Source organism: Gossypium hirsutum, chromosome D02 (assembly GCF_007990345.1).
Source record: "Gossypium hirsutum isolate 1008001.06 chromosome D02, Gossypium_hirsutum_v2.1, whole genome shotgun sequence".
NCBI classification, from domain to species: domain Eukaryota; kingdom Viridiplantae; phylum Streptophyta; class Magnoliopsida; order Malvales; family Malvaceae; genus Gossypium; species Gossypium hirsutum.
Window position 1 is genome coordinate 72,167,326 of NC_053438.1, and position 19,171 is coordinate 72,186,496.

The 19,171-nt window shown below is 34.8% G+C and overlaps 1 protein-coding gene and 3 long non-coding RNA genes across 5 annotated transcripts; 2 read left to right on the plus strand and 2 right to left on the minus strand.

The window, feature by feature from the left end:
- Positions 1-6,043: 6,043 nt before the first annotated feature.
- LOC121214870 (polygalacturonase QRT3) lies at positions 6,044-11,393 on the plus strand. Of its 2 annotated transcripts, none has more exons than XM_041089326.1 (5): positions 6,044-6,795; positions 6,884-7,580; positions 8,314-8,962; positions 9,069-9,305; positions 10,086-11,393. In XM_041089326.1, exons 3-5 carry the CDS (start codon positions 8,696-8,698, stop codon positions 11,142-11,144), a joined length of 1,563 nt encoding a protein of 520 aa, XP_040945260.1. In that variant the 5' UTR covers positions 6,044-6,795; positions 6,884-7,580; positions 8,314-8,695; the 3' UTR covers positions 11,145-11,393. The 2 variants fall into 2 exon arrangements, with proteins under 2 accessions (XP_040945260.1, XP_040945259.1); XM_041089325.1 differs by having other exon boundaries at positions 6,884-7,083; positions 7,470-8,962.
- Positions 11,394-11,546: 153 nt separating this feature from the next.
- Positions 11,547-14,901, minus strand: LOC121214871 (uncharacterized). Its single transcript, XR_005910606.1, has 2 exons — positions 13,468-14,901; positions 11,547-13,175 (listed from the first exon to the last, which is right to left on the minus strand). It is a non-coding gene; the product is annotated as an uncharacterized lncRNA (long non-coding RNA).
- A 202-nt stretch (positions 14,902-15,103) lies between these two features.
- Positions 15,104-17,294, plus strand: LOC121214872 (uncharacterized). The gene is made up of 2 exons (XR_005910607.1): positions 15,104-15,422; positions 17,029-17,294. It is a non-coding gene; the product is annotated as an uncharacterized lncRNA (long non-coding RNA).
- LOC121214873 (uncharacterized) lies at positions 15,423-19,165 on the minus strand. Its single transcript, XR_005910608.1, has 2 exons — positions 18,342-19,165; positions 15,423-18,062 (listed from the first exon to the last, which is right to left on the minus strand). It is a non-coding gene; the product is annotated as an uncharacterized lncRNA (long non-coding RNA).
- Between the last annotated feature and the right edge of the window lie 6 nt (positions 19,166-19,171).

The window sequence follows — 19,171 nt, forward strand, 5'->3', positions numbered from 1 at the left end:
TAAAGTCTCCCCTGTTTCACCAATTGACTGCCCTGACCTATTGTCACTAAAAATAAAATTTCTCATTGTGTGATTTTCATATAGTGTTACCGCTTGTTTCTAAAGAAAATAGACTCAATAAGGATTCTATAAATATAAAATAAAACTCATAACTATTTTTTTCACCATTTTTAGTGATTTTCTAAACTCAGAACAGGGGAATCCAAAAACAGTTCTGACCCTGTCTCACTAAAATTCACATACCTTAAAATATAAAATTCCTTTTACTACACCGTTATTTTTCCATGAAAATAGACTTAAAAAGATTTCAATCTATATATCATTCACCTTCTAACTCATTATATACTATCCTAGGTGATTTTTCAAAGTCAAGTCACTGTGTAGCCTGAATTCTGTTTCTTTGCAAAATTTTACCCCTTCCATGATTTCCATGCATAATTTATCACCTAGACTCTTATAACCACAAACACCTTCATACTTAACCATTTTAATAACCATTCATCATCAAATATTTACACCTCATTCTTTAGCAAAATCATAATTACAAACATGCAAAATAATTAAGTCTCTATACATGCCATAACTCAAACGTGTTTCATCATAAAATACCAGAGCAATTGTTTTTGATAGTGTAGACGATCTCCGACTTCTTTAGGATCCTTGAAACAGCTTTACAATACTATAAGAGAAAGAAAGAAAAAAAAATAAAAGAAGTAAGCATTAAGCTTAGTAAGTTTACTAGCAAATAAATAACAACATTAAACACAAATAATTAAACCCAAGTGTTTATATTTCTAGTTTACTCTTTAGTTAATCTCATTCTAGTTCTCTTGCTTGTTTACTTAGTATACTTGTGTGCATAACTTACTATTCTCTTGCTGCATCGTTGAATATCAATTGATAACATAATAAGTTCTTAGCTCTTATAACTTACCTGAGCTTGCCATTTATGTTTTTAACTGAACTTTCCTAAACATGATTCGTTTATTAGCCCGTTGAGCTACATTGGAACAATAAGGATACTCGGGTCTCTTCTAATAATAACATGCCAAAGCCATGTCCCAGACATGGTCTTACATGGGATGTTCTCATGTCGGTGCCCATGCCATGTCCCAGACATGATCTTACGGGGGACCTCTCATCTCGATGCCAATGCCATGTCCCAGACATAGTCTTACATGGGACCTCTCATCTCGATGCCATTGCCATGTCCCAGACATGATCTTACATGGGACCTCTTTACCCAAATGTCATGACATTCGTATCCAGTACCATCCTTATGTATCAACGGGACTATTTAATTTTAATTCTCTACCATTTCATGCTTGGGTCATCATCAAATAAATTCATGAAATAATTTCATAGTTGCTGAAAAATAGCAGCATTAATAATAATTATTGAAATATTACATTTATTTACCGTAAACTTACCTCGGTACCGAATATAGCCCAATTCACCAACTTCGTCTTCAACTTTATTCTTTCCTTTGTCTAACCTCGAGTTTCGTTCTTCTTGATCTAAAATAGAAAATTTAACTTATTTAATACTCACATTCATCAAAACAGCCCTCGACTCTAAATTTTTCAAAATTATGATTTTGCCCCTAAACTTTTACATAATTACATTTTTGCCCCAAGGCCTGGAAATTAAACTTCATCTGATATTCTTATGTTTTATGACATGCTGAGCATTTTTCTCTTCTATGACAACATCAAATTCTCACTCTAACACTTACTTATGTACATTAGAGATTTTTTACCGATTATGTCAACTTACTCGTTTTTGCTTAAAATCGGCTAACAAAAGTTGTTTAACATAATTTCTAGCTTCATATTCTATCATAAAACATCAAAATAAACACTTTTCATCTATGGGTATTTTTTCAAATATAAACCCTAGGTTAAATCATTATTAGAATAAGCTAAACTAAGCTACCGGGACACAAAAAACGTAAAGAACATTAAAAACGGGGCTTAAGATCACTTACTATGGAGTTTGGAAGCTTGAAAACCCTAAATATGGCTTCCCCCCTTGCTAATTTCGTCCAAATGAAGAAGATGAGCATAATTTGCCGTCTTTGTCCCTTTTAATTCATTTTAATTAATAGATTACCAAATTGCCCCTAACTTAAAAATTTCCTATTTCACTTATCTCATGTCCATTTTTGTCTAACAACTTAACCAATGGTCTAATTACCATATAAAGGCCTCCAATTTAAAGTTTCACAACAATTGGACACCTCTAACATGTAGAACTCAACTTTTGTACTTTTTACAATTTAGTCCTTTTGACTAAATTGAGTGCCCAAACGTCAAAATTTTCGAACGAAATTTTTATGAAATCATTTTATGAAATCATAGACCATAAAAATATAAGAAAAATAAAATTTTCCTCATCGGATTTGTGGTCCCAAAACCACTGTTCCGATAATCTTAAATTTGGGCCATTACAGGGTTTTTGGCATGTGGCGACGATGGGCCGGGGGTGCAAGTTGGACCCGAAACTCATTAGTGCATTGATAGAGAGGTGGATACCCGAGACGCACACATTTGATCTTCCATGTGGAGAGTGTACTATCACTTTGGAAGACGTGAATTTCCAATTGAGATTGCCGGTGGACGGGTACGTAGTCACCGGGTCCATTCAATCTGGTGATTGGGGAGTGGTATGCTACGAGCTTTTGGGTGTTATTTCGGATGATATTAACAGAGTTCGGATCGAGATGGGCTGGTTACGAGACACAATCCCGGAGCCGGATGATGATTCTACCAAACTAGAAAGAATACAATATGCTCGGGCATATATTATTGAGATAATTGGAGGTTATCTGATGCCGGACTTGTCACGGAACCTTGTACATCTGAGATGGCTGCCGAAACTCGTTGATTTTAGAGTAGCTGGTGAATTTAGTTGGGGGTCTGTCGTGTTAGCAACATTGTACTGGGAGATGTGCGGGGTGACGCGACCGAATAAAGCAAAAATCGGAGGTTGCCTATCACTACTACAATCATGGGCACGGTTTTGCTTTCCATTTTTACGTCCTCGAGTGGACCACCCATATACATTCTCACTTATAACGAGGTAAATTTTATATTAGATTTTACAATTATTACGTAGATTTAAACTATAATCGTATGCCAAAAATTTATTTAATTAGGTGGAACCATTCGGTAAATTATGTTGGATTACCTAACTCTCTTGAAGATATACGGCTTCTATTAGACCAACGGTCGGAAGCACAAGTAAGTATTAAATAAATTAGATATACATAATGAGATAGTCGATTAGTATTTAGTATTTAGTATTGTGTATATAACTAATATTTCCATCATATTCATATAGTTTCAATGGACACTATACGAGAATTCGACAATTCGGGCAGTAATTCCAGGTAAATACTTCCAAAATCCGAACGCTTGGTATGTGAAAGTCTCATTGGTCAACTTTGCGATCGTGGAGATGCACCAGTCAGACAGAGTATTACGACAATTTGGATTTTAACAACCGATTCTCGTGGCACATGAGGTGTTGGATGATCATCACAAAATCGACTTACGACAATTGCATACGGATTGACCGAGATTCAGGTCACACTATATCGAAATGTGGGAAGATCAGTATGATTATATACCTACTCGGGAACCGATTATCGTTCCAGAGTTAGCGTGCGTGCCGGAATACATGCCATGGTTTAGAATCCATGGCAAGCCATATTTATTATCGGAAGAGGAGAGGCGGCGGTAATTGCGTGTCCAAAGGGAACGACATGGCCTTTTAAATCCAAGAAGAAGGGACGATGACAACGTAGGCCCATTAACAGCGCCCACACAATCACTCGGCCCATCAACAACCCCCACACAATCACTCAGCCAATCAACAGCACCCATACAATCACCAGGCCCAACAATAGCACCCTCAACACAACCTTTTTAGATGATGCTAGGTGCGTGTCCTAGCCCTTTTATGTATCCTAACCCTTATATGTTTCCTTTTTCTAGTCCTATGGCAAGTTGGAATACATGGCTCGGTTCATCTCCATTTTTTATTACTTCGAGTGGACCGCCGATCTATAAGTCACTGTCACACGAGGGATTGCACGAGGGTCGTAGGGGAGCTCTTCTTTTTACCAATCCCCATCACCTTATGGGTTTCAAACACCTTCACCGTTGGTGATGTGAAAACCTCCACAGTCACTGTTTTATCAAGGTGGGTCATCCTCCCAACACCGACAACCAGATTCCCTACCGGAGAAACCAGAATTCTCGCTGGAGCAACACAACCCCCACCGGAAGCTGGACAAAGAAGGAATCTAGCGTGTAACCATCGACGACTTTCATGTGGCACTGAATCCGACTGGCACGGAGCTTGATTTTTATTTTAATATATTTGTATAAACATTTTGAATATTTTTATATTATTTCATGTAATAAAATAAAATGTTGTTTTGAATAAAGTAATTGTAATTTACTTTTATATTTTTAATAAAATAGAAATTCTTTTAAATAAGACAATATTTTGAATATTTCTATATTATTTCATGTAATAAAATAAAAGATTGTTTTGAATAAAGTAATTGTAATTTACTTTTATATTTTTAATAAAATAGAAATTCTTTTAAATCAGGCAATATTTTGAATATTTTTATATTATTTCATGTAATAAAATAAAATATTTTTTTAAATAAAGTAATTGTAATTTACTTTTATATTTTTAATAAAATAAATATTTTTTAAATAAGACTATTTTTGATATTTCTATATTATTTCATGTAATAAAATAAAAGATTGTTTTGAATAAAGTAATTGTAATTTAATTTTATATTTTTAATAAAATAGAAATTTTTTTAATTAAGATAATATTTTGAATATTTCTATATTATTTCATGTAATAGAACCGGTGGTCAAACTTATACTCACATGGACAGTGGAAGGCGGGGACGTTTTACTCGATTGGCAGTATGTGTGGATTTAAAGAAACCATTGGTGTTGAAAGTCAAGATCAATGGTCATATACAACGAATGAAACAATTGTGGGCTTTATGGGCATAATTCTGATCTGTGCTCAGGGAGCAAGAATAAGGCATCGAATAGTGGTGTTAATGGGGAAGAATCGATGGTTGAAAACATGGGTATTCAGCGGCGTGTGGAAGAGGAAAACTATGGGCCATGGATGCTTGTGGAACGATGAAAAAGAGAAAGGGTACGTAATGTAGAAACAGTAAGGGACGACGGCTCCGACAATGGATTGAGGGGTTCACAATTTTTAGTTTTTGCAGCGGACTCGGGCGTTAATGATCCTGTAATCAGGGCCATGGATGGGGGAATCAGCTTAGTAGAGTCAAAGGACGTCATTTAGGGAAGAATTTTAATGGAAAATTTGAAGAATTTGGACAAAACGAAACTAATTTGGGGAGAATGGGTCGACTAGGCTTAAAGGCAAAGGAATTTTACTTGGTAGTGGACCCAAATCTGGCCCAAATTCATTAAGGCCCATTAATGTCAATATTGGGTTGGTAGCTTGGAAAGGGGGAATGTATTTGATGATGGTTCTTAAATAGGTCCGATAGGTCCATATGCTAAGGATAAGGGCTTTGATTTTTTACCTGTGACTTTTAAGTCAAATTTTGACAAAAATAAACATGGTGTAGTTCAGGTGGTTGAGAAAGGGCAGAGTTTCAAGGATCAAAGGGGAATGAAAATCACGTGTTTCACTTTGGAGAATCGAGTATGGGTTTCCCAAATTCGGATGTGCAAGCAGTGTAGACGGTTTTATCCAACAGAAGAAACCACCAGATTGCGAATTGGAAGGTGATGAATCCCCAATGGTGGAGCTAACGACGACAATGGAGGGCATTGAACAAGGAACCCCGAATAGTTCCCCAGCAGAAGAATTAATTTCTGTGGTGGAAGGTATGGATGATAATGCTATCAGAAATGTCGAGGTAGTTGCTGAATTTGGTGTTGAAACTTGGATTGGCTGTTTGTTGTTGTTTTATGGATTCAAAACTATTCTTCTGGAACTGTCAAGGAACGAGTCATCTCCGTTTCCATAAATTTGTGGCTGAGTATGGAAGAGAATTTTGTCCAGGTGTTATATGTTTGTTTGAGACTCAGTTCGGTGGTGTTAGGGTGAATGGCATCATTTCCAAGCTTGGGTTCCCAAATTCTTTCAATTTGGATGTAGTAACTTTCAATTTTTTCTGTTTGATAATGGTATCCGTGACTTGGGGTTCAGTGGGCCCTGGGCTTAGTGGACCAGCCCACCCTTGGTCCAATCGAAGGATGCTGGCCATGTTCCCTTTCAAACGGCCTACTTTCGAACTCAAGGAGAACGTCCATTAACCTGCGTAGTGGAAGCGGCTCAGAGGAGAAAGACGCAAGAGTGACAACCGCGTCATACTCGGACGACAACCCCGCAAGAACAATCTCCACCCTTTCGGAATCCGAAATCTGATGATCTGAGGCCTCAAGCAGAGCACATGTATTTTGAATTTTAGCAATGTATTCTTTAATCCTTTGGGTACCTTTCTTGATGGAATGTAAATCGTGTTTGATACGAGACAACTTGGCAGCAGTCACGGCGGCAAACAGACGATTGGCGGTGGTCCATACATCATTAGAGGTTCGCACATCAGTGAAACACGAGAGTAAGGAGCCACTGATCGTGGATAGCAACCATGACGCAAGGAGCTTATCCTGTTGATGAAACACCGAAGCTTTAGGATTCAACACCATCTGGCCCTCTTGAGTCGACACAAAACGAGGTGGAGACGAAAGAGATCCATCAACAAAACCGGTGAGATCATAACCTTATAGAATGAGTTTAATGTGTTGCTGCCACTGTATAAAATTGCCTTCATCGAGCTTAACTGTATCCTGTTTAGGAAAACACTGCAGTCTTACCAGATTCAGAGTGAACCGAAGGTGCCGGATCACGCACAGGTGGAGAATGGTCATTAGTGGCAGAGACAAAATTCGTGGATTGAGCCATGAGAACGCAGCAGGAAACGCAACCAGGATCTTAGGCGAATGAACCATGAAAGTAAATGGAACAATATGAAAATCAAATTTGAGACTAACACTGGTAAATGAATCTTTTCACTGAATACTAACAACCTACTAACAATTTGAACAAACTGAACTGACTAATTGACTTGCAGCTCCTTTTATATATTCTAACAGAAGCAAAGAAAGGTTTCTTTGTTTGGTTGAGTTTTGGGTTACTTCAAGATGAAGAAGAACATCCAATTCCATGTAGTAGCAATTGGAAGCTACCTTACCCATTACTCAACCCACTGCATAATCCTTCAATCCTTCAGTTTTCTTTCTTTCTTTCTACCATAGATTATTACTTAAATAAAAACATAAAAACAATCATCCATGTTTTTCTCTTCTTCCCTTTTTTTTTTCTTAGAAAATAAATTTATTGAATTAAAATGTAGAAACTAGTCTTACAAAAGTTCATTACAGTTTTGAAATATTAGATGAAACAATAAGAAACACGCTTCAAACATGGATACTCTCTCAATGCCATTTTCGCCCAAGAATCTGCAAAGAAGTTAGCTTCCCTGAAGGCACGAGGTGAAAAATCTTTTTAACGGTACAATTTGATATATAAATGATAAACTATATGTTTGTGATGTTAGTGTGCATATAAATTAAAATGGAGTCGTGTTAAATGGATGTTTGACAAAAAATTTAAAAAATTAAATTATAATTATAATTGCAATTGTAATTTAAGACTATAATTATAATTGCAATTGTAATTTAAGTAATAAATGGTATAAGAAATCACAAAGTTTTCATCAAAATGACTTCAATTATAGTTCCTAACCCTTTGTCTGACTTATGACGATTGCTTTTGCTTTGTAATAGTAAGTAAAAGATAAGATCCAAGATGAAAAAGAATATTGGACCTAGCTATCTTTGATGCATTGGCAATCTAGCTAGTAGGGGAACTGGATCCATCCTTCTACTTGGCAGGGCAGGCGTAAAAATAGACAAACACATTGAATTCATATACCACTTATCTCTTTCTTTTTCAGCCCTCTAGCTAGTCTTCTACCATTACATTTGTTCCTCCCATTTAATTCATCTCTTAATTAAATTTATCATGATCTGTATGTTACTTACATCGCATGCCTAGTAATATTTCAATTTATTGATTCCTTATTGTAACATATACATATTCACTCTTAATTGCATTTTTAATTTTCTTTAATTTCACTCCACAATTAATTTATACGCGTTTAATAATCAATTATTAATTTGTGTGTATATAAATATTCTACTCATTTGATATGTGAATCAGCAGAAAATTCAAGAACAAAAAAATATCTCCTCCTCCTTCTCATGCGAAGGTCTGGGTCCATCAACGCAAGATATCAATTCATGAATATGAGAAGTTGGTAAAAAGTTGATAAGAAGCTGATAAGTGATTAGTGTTTTGTCAAACAAGAAGTTTTTTTTTATCCATTGTCAGACAAGAAATTAAATTTCAAACAGGCTTTTTACCTAAGCAAGCTCTCCTCGCAAGTCATGTCGAAAAATCCCCCACACATTTAAACAGAAACTATAGGTGTCATGTGTGTGATCTAATATTATAAAACATTCTATAGATTTCCTAGCAAATCTTAGTTAGCCCCTTCTCTTTCCATGTTCCTCCTCTTGCTCCTTCCCTTCGTCATTTAAACCGTATGTCTCTCTCTCAAAACGGAGAGAAAACAGATCGAAAGATGATGGAGAGAAGAAACATGGGAGGAAGGAATATTGCTGTAGCAACACTCTCCATGATATTGGGTTTGTTCCTAATCCATGTTTCTGGCGATAATTCACGAGTGGGAAAGTTTTCTGCTGCTCCTGACCACGACCAAATGCGCCAATTGCAAGCGTTTAAGGCCTCTCTTATTGGTCGACAATCCGTTTCAGGTTCACCTATCTCGCCCTCTTCTTCGCCACTGCAGGTAAATAATTTCTTGTGCATCTAGTTTCTAACATTTCCTCAATGGCGGAATGATGTTAATTAATTAAATTAATGCAATGTAATTGAGAATGGATTTGGATATATAGGAAGCCATAGGTCCACGTGTGTATCATGTAACAAATTATGGAGCAGACCCAACGGGGAAATCAGACAGCACAGAAGCACTAAACAAGGCAATCGCGGATGCATTTCAGGTTCCTAGTGAAGGGTTCTTGATGGAGGGGATCACTAATCTTGGAGGGCCACAAATTAATCTTGAAGGTGGGAACTACCTTATCAGTAAACCACTGCAGTTAGTTGCTGCCGGTGCAGGAAATCTTATGGTATGCGCAACCAAACATTCTTAATCAATTGAAATTATCTTTTATACTAGCTAATTGCTGTCATGTCATAATCTTTCTTTATAAAGTAGAACAATATATATATACTTGTATTTATATTGGCTCATCATCTACGTACTTAATTACCGTTTCTATGCTAGCAGTACCACACATACACACATATAAGCAGTTGGTGTTTTTGGTGAATGAAACACACCTGGTTGGATGACTTATGTCGTCCCCGAGAAAATTGCAGATAGATTTCTATATGTTAATGTTTCGGCACTTAACTCTCAAAGCAAAGCAATTGGTCTTTTCTAGGATAGAAAAAATGGTAATAATAATATCTAGTAGGATATGTTCATGTTTGGAATTGATGATAACATTTGTTGAAGACTGAAATGACAACCATTTTTATCATATGAAAATGAGGTGATGTGCACCTAATTCCAATTGGTTAAACTGACACAGACTGTATATAATATAATATAGTATGTACATTTTGCAACATGGTAGACCTGCTCACCATATTGAATTCCAGTGAGCAATCGTTGGAGAAGAGAGGGTCTGGGTCTAGATTCTGTAATTGATGTAATATAACATATATAAATTTACATATGTTGAGGTTGCATTAATTAACAACGTCGAGTTATATTTTTTTTCTTTTTTGGTATCTAACAACGTCAGGTTAATTAATAAAGCATATAAATTATATCACCAAATAAAACTTCGTTTTAATTTGCTGAGTTGGGTTTTTCTTTGTTTAAATTATATATGGAGCAGATCCACGGAGGGACACTACGAGCCTCAGATGATTTTCCGGTTGATGGGTATCTTATTGATTTGTCTCCAAATTCATGGGCTAGCAGTACTGAAGAAGAAATAAGAGAAGGGAGCTCCTTGAAATTGAATTTACAGCTTACCTCATCATCATCATCCTATAACTACGAGTACATAACCCTCAGAGACCTGATGTTGGATTCTAATTACAGGGGTGGTGGCATTTCAGTTATAAACTCACTAAGGACTAGCATTGACAATTGCTACATTGCCCATTTCTCCACTAATGGAATTTTAGTCCAAGGCGGGCACGAGACCTATATCAGGAATTCTTTCCTTGGGCAACATATCACGGCCGGTGGTGATGCAGGCGAAAGGAACTATACCGGCACTGCCATTAACCTAATGGGAAACGATAATGCAGTGACGGATGTGGTGATTTTTTCAGCTGCCATAGGAATAATGGCCTCAGGTCAAGCCAACACCTTTTCTGGGGTGCATTGTTACAACAAGGCAACAGGTTTTGGTGGCACGGGGATTTACTTGAAGCTGCCTGGTCTTACACAAACCCGGATAGTAAATTCATACCTAGATTACACTGGGATTGTGGCTGAAGACCCAGTGCAACTTCATATCTCTAGCAGTTTTTTCCTCGGTGATGCATTTATCCTCTTGAAATCAATAAATGGGGTAGCAAATGGAGTGACTATAGTGGATAACATGTTCAGTGGATCTAATAAGGGGGTTGATATAGTTCAGTTAGAGGGTCCTTTCACACAAATTGATCAGGTTGTAGTTGATAGGAATAGTGCCAAGGGGATGAACATTAAAGCAACAGTTGCGAGAGGGTCTGTTGAAGGGAATAGCAGCTCCTGGACGGTTGATTTTAATCCTGTTCTTTTATTTCCTAACCTGATTAAGCATGTTCAGTATTCACTAAGCTCAAGCAGGGGCAGCTCATTTCCTAGCCATGCCCTGAGAAATGTGTCTGAAAATCAAGTTGTGATTGAGTCTGATCTCGCTGTGCTGGCTAATGTTTTCGTCACGGTGGATCAAGCTTAAGCACCATGACCTGACTTATTATTATTATTATTATTATTATCATCATCAGCAGCAGCAGCATCATTATCAGCATCATCATCTGATGGAGAGTTAAGATCCTTTGACAATTGTGAATATGGGGTGAAAGACTAGTATTGTCTTTTTCTCTGAAAGTTCAACTCAAATCAAACATATATCGGCTAAAAGGATAGATTTCCAGAAGATACAAAATTGACAAGAAGGAATTGAATAAATAAAAGCTTTCCCTCACCCATTTACTCCATGACCTAACCATTTATACTCGTTTATTGGAGTATGATTTAAGATTTACTTGTCTCGGACAATATCAAAAAGTATTCATGGAAGCAACATATACAATTACAAACATTAACATTACACCATTGATAGATGAGACATGAAAGGTATATAAATGTTCCTTTTGTCAATAAGAAAAAGGTCCGTTATTGTACTCATTTACAATACCCAAAGACATGGAATTTACACCAAGAAAAATCCATTGCAGACTTTTGCAACAGAAATACATTAATTCAAAAGAGTAATTCACATGTAATGACAACTATAAGAAGTCAACTATACTAAAACACCTGCAGCTGGTGTAGTTCAACGTAACCAGCATTCGATTCCGTCTCAATTCTTTGTGCTATGGTGATTCAGAGGTTTGATTCATTGAATGAGTGATTCAGCTCGATGACAGTTCATTCCTTATTTCTGTCTCTCGTAATAACAACTCAGTGGTGGGTTCTGAATGGATTATTCAGACTCCTCACAGAATAGCAGAGTTTTTTTTATAAAAAAAATAATAATAATCTTTTCTACTCAATCATTTTAAATAATATGTTTAGCAAAAAAAAAAAACATATTGAAGTCATGATTTGTGTTTTTAGATCTACAAACGGGGTGATTTTTTTCTTAAAGAAATATGAATAAAAGAAACTGAGGTGAAGCTTTGAGTGTGGGATTTTTAAATTTGATGTTCATCAGGATTTTGTGGTTTTTCTGATTTGATGAAAAGCTTCAATTCCATGGACACATATGAGAGAGAGTGAGCTACAGAGGTGATAAAAGAAATAATGAGAGTGGATGGTTTTTTTTGGGGGGGCGGGGGACAATGAACCAAGAGAGACAATGAGTACAAAATTTGAGAGAGAAAAGGCTGGTAAATTATTATTTAAAATTAAGATTAAATAATAAATTATATATTTATTTTAATAGTTAACCATTCTTTATAGAAATGCTAAGTATTATTTCAATAAATAAAAAACATTATTTTTTGAGGAAATAAAAAAAGCACTACTTAAATTATATTGAGTATTAAAATACACTAAGAGAATTTGATATTAAATAAAAAAATTGACATTAAAAACTTAGTTGGGATTGTTTGTGTTCTATTGGATATGATTTGCAAATGGATTTTGATTGGAAGTTTTAGGTATACCTATGGGCCATGGTATCTTTATATATAGCTGAATGGGAAGATTTTGTGATTATTGATATATTCATGTGGTGATTTTGGTTAAAGACAAAATTATATTCATCTGTGTTACCTAGCCTTATATGATATTGAAATCATTCATGTGCTTATTGATTGATGGTTTTTATGATATTGAAAAAAAATGTGTTGGATATATTCTCTAACAATGTCATAACCAATTTCTTCTTCATTTATTGTCTTAGTTGATTTCTCAATGCATTCTGGCTAGATAATTATTTTTTTCTTTTGATTTTTTGTTTTGGGTTAGCTTATAGAAGTTAAAAATTGTCTTTGACCAATTGTTTGACAAATATTACTGTATAAGCCCAAATATGCCCGGCCCAAATAAATATACATCAGGCCCAACTAAACCTAAAATGGCCCAAACGTTAACCCAAACAAAAAAATTTCAGAAACCCTAAGTAGCCTCCCCTCTCCAGCCGCCGCAACCACCCCCGCATATGGCGCCCCTCGCTCCCGCACGTCGCGCCCACCGCTACACGCGCGTCGCGCGCATTCTTCTCCAAGCACGCTCCTCCAACAAACAACCACAACGGAAACTACCACGCAACAAGAGAAATAATAGGGAATAATATAAAAAATAGGGATTTGATGTTGATTGTTTTTCCTATGATTTTCGGCTATATAAGGGGGCGAAAATCTGTAAAAGGGGGGATTCAGTGTAAAAAAAGAAAGGGAAATACAGATCAAATTTGCTTTTTTTCGAAGGTTTTTACTTTGGTAGTGTTCGTCGTTTCTTTTTGTTTATATTTCTTTTTTATTTCTTTTTATTTTCTTTTATTTTCATTTTGTTTTACCTAAAATAACAAAGAAAAGAAAGAAAAAACTTACCTGGACGCCGGAGTCGTCGAGACTGGTGTCTTCTCCGTCGAAGTCGGAGCATGGGAATTAGGCTTGATCGGCGGCGCAAAAAGCTAGGGGTTGAAAACCCTAGCAGAGCATTTGGGGTTTTTTTTTTAATTTTTTTCCCTTTCATTTTGTTGCAAATGGTTTTAGAAAAAAAAATTTGTTTTAAATAACAGAGGTAAAACGGCGCCGTATTGATGGCCAGACCCGCGGTGACCCGACCCGGAGGGAAGGATCCGCTCGTTCTGGCCTTAAAGGGTAAATTTACGCTATTGGTCCCTCTAATTTGTGAGGCGTTTCAATCAAGCCCATCTTATTTCTTTTAAATCGTGCTGCATGATTTGCTTCTGTTTCAATTTGGTCCATGATGCTGCGCAACGTTTTGAGAGAACGGATTAATTTATATTTGGGCCCTTCTTTTGTTGTGCGCGCTTTGATTAGGTCCATTCGCGTGTTTTCTAATGCTAAATGCGGCCCTTAAATTCTGTTTAGTTTTCAATTTGATTCTTAATCGGTTTTTTTAATTTCTTTTATATTATTTGACATTGTATTATTATTATATTATTTATTATTATTATTATATTTTCTATACATATATTCGCATATTTTATATATCATGTATATGCATATTTAACGTATATATATTTTAAGCTTTATACATGCATGCATATATTTCATTCACACATTTTTATTTAAAAAAAATTCTTTTTATATAAGTTTTTTATTTTAACTTTCACATGCTTTATATTTTATACATACTTATACATTTTTTTATTTTGTAAATATATATATACATAATTTTATATTTTTATTTTATTGATTTTCACATGTTCATATTCTTCATTCAAAATGCACGGGTATAAAAATCATTTTTGAGAACTTAACTTGTTGTGCCCTAACGTATTGGGTATGACATATTGCTTTCTCAAAATGAAGATTTTCGCATAAAATAAAAGTGATATTCAAAGTTCGGGAATTTTGAGAGATTGTACCCTAACGTATTGGGACTCGATTTCTTTACATGAATTGAACAATTGACTATCTTTTTCAGATTTCATCATTTGAGTTGTTTTAAAAATTCTTTTTTTAGCCATCGACACTAAGACATTAAATAATTAATTTGGTACCGATTTTGGGCGTTACAAGGGTGCTAACACTTCCTCGTGCGTAACTGACTCCTGAACCCGTTTTCTCAAATTTCGTAGACCAAAACACGTTTTAAGCTGAGCTGATCACACTTCAATAAAAGATCGGTGGCGACTCCAAATTTTTTATTTTTTAAGTCGACAACTAAATTTTTCATTTCAAAAAACAGTTTCGACAATTACCTCATACAACTGTTGTTTGATTTTATTTTTTTAATATTGTCATATAAATGTTGAAGGCTAAATAATTTAAAATTAAAAGTAAATTGACATGATGTATATACCATTTATAATATTATTTAATTAATTTCATACAATTAATATAAAATGAAATAGTTTATGTAATATTTTTATTTATTATAAATTTTTAAAATTTTAAAATTAAGACTAAATTATCATACAGTATAAATATTAAGGGTTAAATATTTTAGAATTAAAAATAAATTTACATGATATATATATACCAATTAGAAAAACCATGTCATTTGAACAAAATATATACCAAAAATTTCATTAACCTTATAAATTATTAAAAAAAAAATTGAGGATGAGATTTCTTTTTAATTGAAATGGGTTTTTTTTTTTTAATAAATCCGACAAGCCAACTCTAGGCCATTGACGACTTTAATCCAAAAAACCAAATGGACCGTCTGAATGAGGGGAAGAAAATAAGGAAGCCAGTCACTAAGAAATGAAGCTTCTCCCTCCTTTGTTATAGGGTTTATGATTATGAATAAAACTCCACCGTTTCATTCCATCTTCGTTTGTTGGATTTTGACTCAGATCGACTCCCGGGTAAGAATTCGTGCCTTTGTTTCACAGTTCGACTCCTTATTTCTCTTCTCCTAAAGATTGTTCTCATTTGAATCTTTGCCATTATCGTTTTTACACAGCCTTTGGTTTGGAATTACGGGTCGATCATAGGATGGTTGATTGAATCGGTTTCCAAATTGGGTTTTTGTTTTGTATTGTAAGCAATTGAGTGAATTGGGATTATAAATCCATAAATGGATTTTGGATTTCTTTGTCTTTGTTGTTTCAAAAAGTGATTTGTTTGTAATTTATGCTTTTGGTTGGTTTAAAATAGTTTATCTATTTTAGAGTAGCATAGGGATATTGCGTTGCCCGGTATCAAATTGTACACTGTGCTTGTCTCAGGTTTTCAGTGAGAACTTTTCATTAGTATCTAAGCTGTGACTTAAAATTTGTCATAGGATGGATGATCTCTTTACAGTCAATCATCCAGGACAGATGTTTGAGTTTTCATGTTGTCCTAGATTCTCTGGTCTCTAGAGCATTACTTGGACTAATAAACTAGCTTTATGGTTAAAAGGGTGTGTTCCTTACATCTGTAAGTGTTCTCGTTTTTCTTAATGTTGGTTAGAAGCTGTTTGAAGAATCTCATGTCTTCCAGGATAGCATCTTATATGAAAAAAAGTGGCTTCGGATTTTGTGTAATTCATATTTTAAGCAGCTTTTGGAAGATGTTGCTTTCCTTTTGCTGTAAGTGATTTAAGTAACATAGATTTCTATTTAATATGATTAGCAGTCAGAACTGCATGATGAATAAATCTACTTAACTCATAGGCCATCTACATTTGCACAAGCAGCCAAACTAAAAGAGGGGGCTCCTGCCAAGGAGAAGGAACTAACAAATTGAGCCCACTTTCCTTTTTAAGCCATTGGTTAATGACTTCGGTTTATATCGTATTAGTTTGCATGAATTTGATTCTTTTACAATTTTCTTGTGGTGTTTGGGTTTAATTCAGAATTTTCCGAATCATTAATGGTTTTGATTAGGACAATGTGAAAAAGTTATGATCTAATTTTCTGAACTGTCAAGATATAGGTATGTTAGGGGAAGCCTACTAGGACAATGTGAAAAAGTTATGCTCTAACATGGTGATATTTGGAGTGAAAATTCTTGCATTTTATCTGGTGCTAAGGTGGTGCATATTAGTCTTTGGTTTTCTTTTCACACTGCTAGGTGCTTTCACTCACCAGTAAGGATCGGGGTAGGTTTTCTTTAAAATAGTTGAGTGGAGGTCATCGATGAACTTAGTTGGAACTGTTTGTGTGCTGGTGCTTGTATGATTTGGAATTGGATTTTGATTGAAATATTCGGGTAATATCTAAATGCATGGCCTGGATGGAATTAGGGATGCAATTTAACTGAAAATGTTGTTTTATATTACAAAGTAGTTACAAGTGTTTATTGTGTTGCATTAGAAGATGTTAACTGGGTGTTGTTTTCTTTCTTATGAAGAACGCAGTATATTTGCCTTTTTGATCTTACCATGAGAGTTTTCTTTCAAAGTTTCATATTTGAATCGTATTACTGATTTATTTTTCAAAAAATCCAAATTACTCATCTTTCGCTTTGGTATTGTTAATTATGTAGAAAACGAAGGTTTCTCTTTTGTGGACGTCGGCCATTCATATCAACCCAAGGTATCTCTCTACAATCTCATGGTTTTGTTTGCAGTAACATTGATGCGTTTGTTTTATTTGATTGTTGTTTTCTAAATTGTCAAAATTAAAGTAAATTTTCTTTGGATTGAATTTAATTTTCATTGGGCCTATGTGGCCATTGGTTTTTTGCGACTTGTGATAGTTGCCCTATTTTTTGGGCTGTTATAATGGTCATGGTTTTCGGGTTTCTGTTTAGTTCCTGTGGCTTGTGATACTAAGCATGTTTTCATAGTTTATTCTCTCCTCATTTTCCTTTTTTTCTAACATTTCTTTCCCTTTTATTCTCTCCTTTATTATGTCTGTCTCATTTCAAATTTTACCTCTTATATTTTTTAGGCCCGAAAGAATTCAAAGACACTATATTGTGTCTTAATCTAATTTTCAGTCCTAAATAGATTAACCAAAGTTAAAGTGGTTTAAATCTAATTTTCAGTCGGTTTCGATAATTTCCCTAAATAGTCCACAAACTTTAGGCAGTCCTAAATAGATTAACCAAAGTTAAAGTGGTTTAAATCTAATTTTCAGTCGGTTTCGATAATTTCCCTAAATAGTCCACAAACTTTGGCAACTTAGAACAAACCTAATAAACTACTCCAACTTGGGCATGGACGGCAAATGTAGATATCGATAACTTTGGCCCAAAATTCAAAGATACAGGTCCACCAAAAGTAGTGTATTGAATTTATAAAAGATGGAAATGAAAAAGAAGATTAATAAAAGCCATTGAATTTGACCGAAATCTACGAAGATGAAAGATCTGAAAAAAATTCCAATCCACCAAAAATGTCGTTGATGAAAGCAAAAGCATATTGGACTACTTACTAGTTTGCAGGTGATGATGCCCCAAAAGCATGATGCTAGCCAATAAAATTCTTCAGTTGAAAAGGAGGGCAAATCTGCCATACTGCTGGTAGAGAAAGACATGGTAAGACGAAATTGAATCAAAGACATGTGGAAACCTATCTGTCAGAAAACAACAGTTGCAAAGTTCAGTTCAAAACAAATAATTACCATAGGGTATATATAAGAACATCATACTAGTAACCCAACCAAGTAAATTGAACAACGGTTTAGCAACAAGCAAAAGAAATGAATGAGAAAATGGAAATTAAAAAGAAGTATCCAACAATGTCCTTAAAATTTTTCCATAAAAGAGATTAAAACAGTAAAAGAGACTTTGAAAAGAAAAATAAAGGCAGTCAACACACAATGCAAATTACTAGCAGATAGAGATGGCCTTACCTTTACAAAGAAATCAAAAGGTAAAATGAGAAGATACTTGGTTACTTGCAGAGAAAGGAAAGGTGGGGAAGGGAGGGATGTTGGCGGGGAGGTCAGAGAAGAGAGGAGAAGACTTTATTATTGATGTTGGGTGTCTCTCCTAACCGAGATGGGTGTTGCTCAGTTTTAATAAATAATCTCTAGTAATAAGAATGGACGGTCTGCGGTTGTCCGCGTACCTTTTTCTTTTTTTCTTTTTGTAATAAAAGGTGCTCTACATGAGCACAGAGCCACGTACAGAAACAGTAATAAGAGATTGGATGATGAGTTCCTCGGGAATATTGATCCATCCCAATTAGAGGTTCATTAAGCTTCACTAGCAATTATGTGGAAATTTTATGTAATAAATTAAAAAAGTTATAATATTTAATATTTAAGTGTATTGATGAATAGGCATTATCAAATAATCAAAAATCTGATTCATAAATGATAATAACTCAAAATTTTAATATATATTATAAACATTAATACGAAGTGTTTAAAAAGTTATTAATATTTAAAAAAAATTATAATATTTAATATTCCAAGGTACACCACTACCATTATAGACACTGCTAGTCCAGAGGTTATGTATTACCAATCAATTAAAAACCTAGTAAAGAAAATATCAAAATCACTCGGATTCAGCAACTTATATCAGAATTTTTTGTAACTATTTAAATAAACAATTATTATTTAATACAATTAAAATAGTGCATGGTCGGCAAAACATTCTAGTAGCATATAGATTGGATTGGCTGGAATAATGTGCATTCGATGCCACTAGGACAAAGATTTGCAGCCAGCACAAG